We start from the raw sequence: 5,463 nt of genomic DNA on the forward strand, positions 1-5,463 counted from the left end.
TGTGATATTGTGAATGATATAACCTGACAAGCACATCCCTGCCATGAAACATCTAGCAATGCTACATAAAGTCAGGCAAACATCCTTTACAAAGCGTAGCTGGGTTTCAAGAAACTCAAGGGAAATCCCCGGAGCCATCCACGAAGAGGAAATTGAAAACTAGAGCTGGAGGGAGCTCATGGGCAGCTGTGGATCCTGGCAAAATAAGGGGTTTGGGTTTTATATCCACGTAGGTTTTGGAGATGAGGCCCTACCTGGGGCATTGAAAACTGAGACCCTAATATATAGCTCAGACCCTTTAAAAGGTGACCCCCTCAGTGAAAAAGCAGACAAGAAAAAAAAAATCTTTCCATCAGCTCGGGGATCACAAAAGAACCTCGTGGGTCTCACCCTGAGATCTGGAGGCAATAGAAAGTCTTCCATGAGAATTCATAACCAAAGGTGTGCCCGCCCTCATTTAAATTTGGGGTTCAAATTTACACCATCTGCATAGTCCCGGAAGCCCAAATAAAATGAACAAATAATGTGGTCCAGGATTGCTAATTCCCACGGAGGATCCTTGGCAGGAGCAAACACAAAAGCTCTCCAGAGAGACACCCTGGAACTGATCACATGGCTTCTCACTGATAAGGGCCTGCTGAAGTTGTGTTCACAGCCCCAACTTAGAGAACATAAGACGAAGACATCTGTGACGAATGAGAGTGAGCAGACACCCCAGAACTTGGGACTCCAGACAACAGAGTTATTGAGTAAAGGACCATACAGGAAGTGCATTTTAAATGCCAAAAGACATAAAGGAAGGACTCAACATGAGAAAGCAATAAGATGGTATTTGTTTGTCTTTTAATTTTTGGCCACACCACGCAGCATGCGGGATCTTAGTTCCCCAGCCAGGGCCCGAAGCTGCGCCCCCTGCAGTGGAAGCGCAGAGTCTTAACCACTGGACCACCAGGGAAGTCCCAATAAGATGATGTTTAAAATGAGAAGGAGAGAAAAAAAATAAAATAAAATAAAACAAAATGAGAAGGAGACATTTAAAATAAAAGTGGAGAAAGGGTAAAACGAATGCATCTATGAATCCCTCTACTCATTCATTCATTCCCCTTTCTTTGGGTTCCTGCTATGTTTTAGATCCTGTTCTGGGTCTGGGAATATGAAGGTGACTTTGGGGACAGCAAGCTGGATTTTGCCTCAGGGAGTTCACATTCATCCATGCATGGGTGTGTGTGTCCATTTTTCATTTTCTTATATCCTTAGATATCACAGCTAGAGAAGTCCCAATAGAGCATCTGTTCAACTTTCAACTCTCTTGCTGTTAAAGAGAAAGACAGTGAGACCCAGTAAAACAAAAATTACTTTTCTCCAAGTGAATGGGTGATAGAACCAGATGGAGAACTGGGTCCTTGTCCCTGGTGTGTCCCCCGCTGCCCCCCACCCTGCCCCCATGCCATCCTGCTTCTGCTGAGCCCTTGGTGTGCAGGTGTCTGAGTTCTGAGCACAGTATCTCAGTTTTGTTTCCCTGGGGCACAGTTCATACACAACCCAGTCCTGTCAGCTGATGGTGACAATAAGTGACAGTTACTCTGAGTGACAGAGATGAGACCACAGCCCTGATCTTGTATCAGTTATGTCTTCCTGTCTTATCTCACCTCCCTCCACCCCCACCCCTGCCACGAGAGAGACTGAGAGCTCCCTGAGGGGTCAGGTCTGATTCCTCCCCGCAGCCACCCCAGGGCCCAGCTCAGGGAAGGTGCACAGAACACAGGCTGGATGAACGCACCCCGGTTGAGGGGTGAGGGGGTCCCTCAGCCAGGGGGCTTCTATTCCTCCGGCTGCTCCTCCAATGTCTGGCATCTAAGGGCTGAGAAGGGAAGTCCAGTCCTAACTGCTCCCCAGCCCTTCTGAGCAGGAAGGGCAGAGTGTTGGCCTTTGGCAGCATTTTCAGGGTGTGGGTGAACTTGGGGGTGGGGTTCCTGGCCAGCATTAAGTAAGATAGGATGGCCCTTCCCCTGGCAGGGCTCTGTCATCAGTCCCAGCACTCCTGGGGATGGTCTCAGGGCAGTGCTAGAATGTCTAACACTTTCCTAACACTTGCTAAGCCTTTTAACAAAGAAAGAGCAGATCTCTGGGTCAATGCCTCCTGCAGAAAACAATGCCTAGTTAGAACTTGATATCTTTGTTTACTTTGTATTTATTTCCATGTTTTACCTTCTAGTTCTGGCAAGTGCTATTTGGTTTTCCATTTACAGGAGTGATAGGAAACAGATTGCTTGTAAAATAAATTTATTAAGCAAATAGTATACTAACTTAAAGGAAAATATAAAGGACAGGCGGTAACTGATATGGGAAAAATCCTAACATTCAGGATTGAAATTTGGGAAATCAGACCTCAGGGAATGGAAGTTTCTTTGCCTCCCCCCAACCCTGGCTCTGCACCCAAAGGGGAGGTCAGCTGATATAGATATTGGGGCTCCATTCTTGTGGCGCAGAACATTATAAGTAAGCCTGTCTTGGGGCAGTTCTGTCTCTCTGGACCCCTACCGCAAGCCACGCCGGGAGGAAAGTTGGCCAGGGGCCACGTTTTGGGAACTGCCCTGCCCTGGGAGAATGCTCCTTTCCACATTGGATCAAATTCAGATCTCCTTGGCTCGCACCTCACTCACTGTGGAGGGGTAAGATCCAGAGGGCTGAGATGCAGCGGTCTCAAGAGGACATGATGTCCGCTGGCCTATTTGGACTCAAGGTCCCAGCTGCAGGCAAGAGAGGGCCTCTTGTTGTGAGATGGGGGTCCAAGCCACAGTCTGTATGTAATATGATGCTCTTTTGCCTGATCTGGACCTCGCCGTGTGTGTTTTCCTGGACGGATGACGTGGCTCTGGGAAGCTGAACTCCTGTCATCTCCTGCTAGCACGGCTGCCACTCGTCATCACCACATTCTCTTCTTCAGCATCCTTGGGACTTTTCGCTCCAGTGTCGGCATCTTAGGTACACACTAAAGGAGGGTGGAAGCTTCTACGTCGATGCTATTTTCTGTCTGCCTGGTACCTTGAGTTCTTCACCTGGAATGTGATCTTGGCAGTTTCCAGCTCAGAGTTGGCCCCAGCTCCAGTTCTCTGTGCCACGGCCCCAGGCAGCTAAGCACCTCTGAGCTTGCCCTGCAGCACAGGCTCTGTCCACACCCAGGCTGCATGGGCCCAGATCCAGGGGAACCAAAATCCAGAAGTAAAAGGCCTGGGAGAGGCATTCTTTCCTGGGGGGCCTCAGGTGTCAGCTCAGGGTCTCAGGAGCCTCAGGGTCTTAAAATCCTTTGGAGGTTGGGCCTCCCTCTGGGCGGGAGTCTCGGGAAGGCCAGTCCTCCAGGTCCAGAGGATTCAGAAACCCACGCTGGTCCGCCCTTCACGCCTCCAGAAAGCTGAGATTTGCTCCAGGGTGACCCGAGGCTGGAGGCCCCACTCCGCGGGATCAGGGCTTCCTGGCCGCAGCCTCCGGGCCTGGGGGCTCCCCAGATACGCAATGGCCTCTGGTCTCTGTTCAGGCTCAGCCCAACTCACCAGGCCTGGGGCGTGGGACCTCTCCTCTGAGACCTGGGGCCTCCAGAAGGTGCTACGGGTTGGGGCGTTCGGTGGGGTCTGGGGGACCAAGGAGCTGGGCGGGGAGTGTGGGACTGAAGGGGCAGGTGGGGCTGTCGCTCGTGCCTCCAAGGTGCCCCCCTGGGTGGGCGGGTCTTGGACCCGATCCGTCAGCAGGGGAACCGAGGAGCCATACCAGTCCTCAGAGCGCTCTCGGGGGGTGCCCGTGGGCTCGATCCACAGCTCTCCTCCTGGGCGCCAGACCAGGGTGGGTGCGCAGATGCTGGGGTCTGGGCGCAGGGAGCGGCGGAACAGGCGTTCGGCCAGCACAGCTGTGGTCAGGAGGAAGACGGCGGCCAGGACAGCCAGGGCCAGCATGATGGGGATGCAGGGCCCGCAGGGCAGCGGGGACCACGAGGAGGTCTCCAATGCAGGGGGCCCCTCCATGTGCCCAGAGGGCTGCTCTGGGGTCGGAGGCATCTGGAGAGACAGGGGTCAGGAGAGGAAGCGCGTGAGACAAGGCTGGCACAACCAGGACAGAGAGGGGCTGCGGGTGCGTAAACCCAAGCAAGGAGAGAGACAGAGGCGAGCGAGGCTCAGCGACATCTAGCTCGAGAAACAGCCCCAGGCAGACAGAGGAGCCCCGAGGACTCAGAAAGAACGGGAAGGAGCCAGATGGCCAGAGAGATGGGGCCCACCTTGGTCTGCAGCCAGGCCCTCCTGCTCAGAATCCCCAGGCCCTTTCTGGAAGCTGCATTTTCCTCCTAGACTCCAGCATGCCTCAGACAAAACTCTAAGGGCCCCAAGGGCCTCTTCCTCCTGTCTCAGTCCCCGCAGGTCTCCCTTGGAAGAGGAAGTGCTGGGTGAGGAAATGAGAGCCTCCGTCCCAGCCCTGCCCCTGCCTGTGGGGCCGCTCCCAGCTGCCTCGGCACCCTGGATGCTCGCCTGCCCTCACAACTCTCCTCGGAGTTGATCTTGCTCTCTGCAGGCTCCCCCAAGTTTGCCACTGTGCCAGGTCTCAGGGGCCACGTCTGCACCTGTCCCCACCTCTCCGGCTTTGCCCAGTCTCTGCCCAGCTCCATCTCCCTTGTTTCTCTCTGCCCACCTCTGGCTGTCCCCCAGGTGCCACACCTGCAGGGGCCTCCTGCACTCCTCACCTTACCTCCATAGGTCCCTGGGCTCCTGGCTCTCCTTCAGAGCCTCTCTTCCCTGTGTGAGCGGAGGGTGCAGGGCAGTTGCCTCAGATGAGGGCGGAAGGGAGGGCACCACCTGTTGCTGGGCAACTGTGCCCTGGATCCCCCAGCCCCCGTGGAGTGTTTCCAAGGCAACCTGGGGGGATGTGGTCACTGCGGCGGGGAGGCGTTTCCTGGCGAGAGGTGGGGCCGGAATGGGCAGTGGCTCTGTCGAACTCAGTGTCACCCCACAGTCAGGCCCCAGAACATTTACCCGGAAGTCAAGAAAGAGAGACAGAGCCCATCCAGACCACCAAAGTGGCTCGCTCTACCGCCCCCAGATGGGTGCCTGTCCCTGCCCTGGCCACTGGGCCCCACTAAACCCGCTCCCGCTATCTGCACCCACACGCCTCCTGCTTGCCCCACCTCCTCTACAGTTTTCATGAATGTATATCTCCTTGTCTTCAGACCATTTAGCCCCAGTTTTGGTTGGAAAACATCTGTGAGGTGAGGCTCGAGCAGCAAACATATCAGGCCTCTGGGAAGGATCTAGGCTTAAAAATAACGTTAGGCCTGTCTCCGAGACCACCAACAGGGACTTCCCTGGTGGCGCAGAGGTTAAGAATCCGCCTGCCAATGCAGGGGACACAGGTTCGATCCCTGTGCCGGGAAGATCCCACATGCCTCGGAGCAGCTGAGCCCAGAAGCCACAACTACTGAGC

The 5,463-nt window shown here is 54.7% G+C and overlaps 1 protein-coding gene across 2 annotated transcripts; it reads right to left on the reverse strand.

Annotated features, from left to right (window-relative positions):
* Positions 1-2,335: 2,335 nt before the first annotated feature.
* C9H16orf54 (chromosome 9 C16orf54 homolog) lies at positions 2,336-4,830 on the reverse strand. 2 transcript variants are annotated; one of them, XM_057750782.1, is made up of 2 exons: positions 4,732-4,830; positions 2,336-4,049 (listed from the first exon to the last, which is right to left on the reverse strand). In XM_057750782.1, exons 1-2 carry the CDS (start codon positions 4,735-4,737, stop codon positions 3,372-3,374), a joined length of 684 nt encoding a protein of 227 aa, XP_057606765.1. In that variant the 5' UTR covers positions 4,738-4,830; the 3' UTR covers positions 2,336-3,371. The 2 variants fall into 2 exon arrangements, with proteins under 2 accessions (XP_057606765.1, XP_057606766.1); XM_057750783.1 differs by lacking the exon at positions 4,732-4,830 and adding an exon at positions 4,268-4,406.
* Positions 4,831-5,463: the final 633 nt, after the last annotated feature.

Source organism: Hippopotamus amphibius, chromosome 9 (genome assembly GCF_030028045.1).
Source record: "Hippopotamus amphibius kiboko isolate mHipAmp2 chromosome 9, mHipAmp2.hap2, whole genome shotgun sequence".
NCBI lineage: Eukaryota > Metazoa > Chordata > Mammalia > Artiodactyla > Hippopotamidae > Hippopotamus > Hippopotamus amphibius.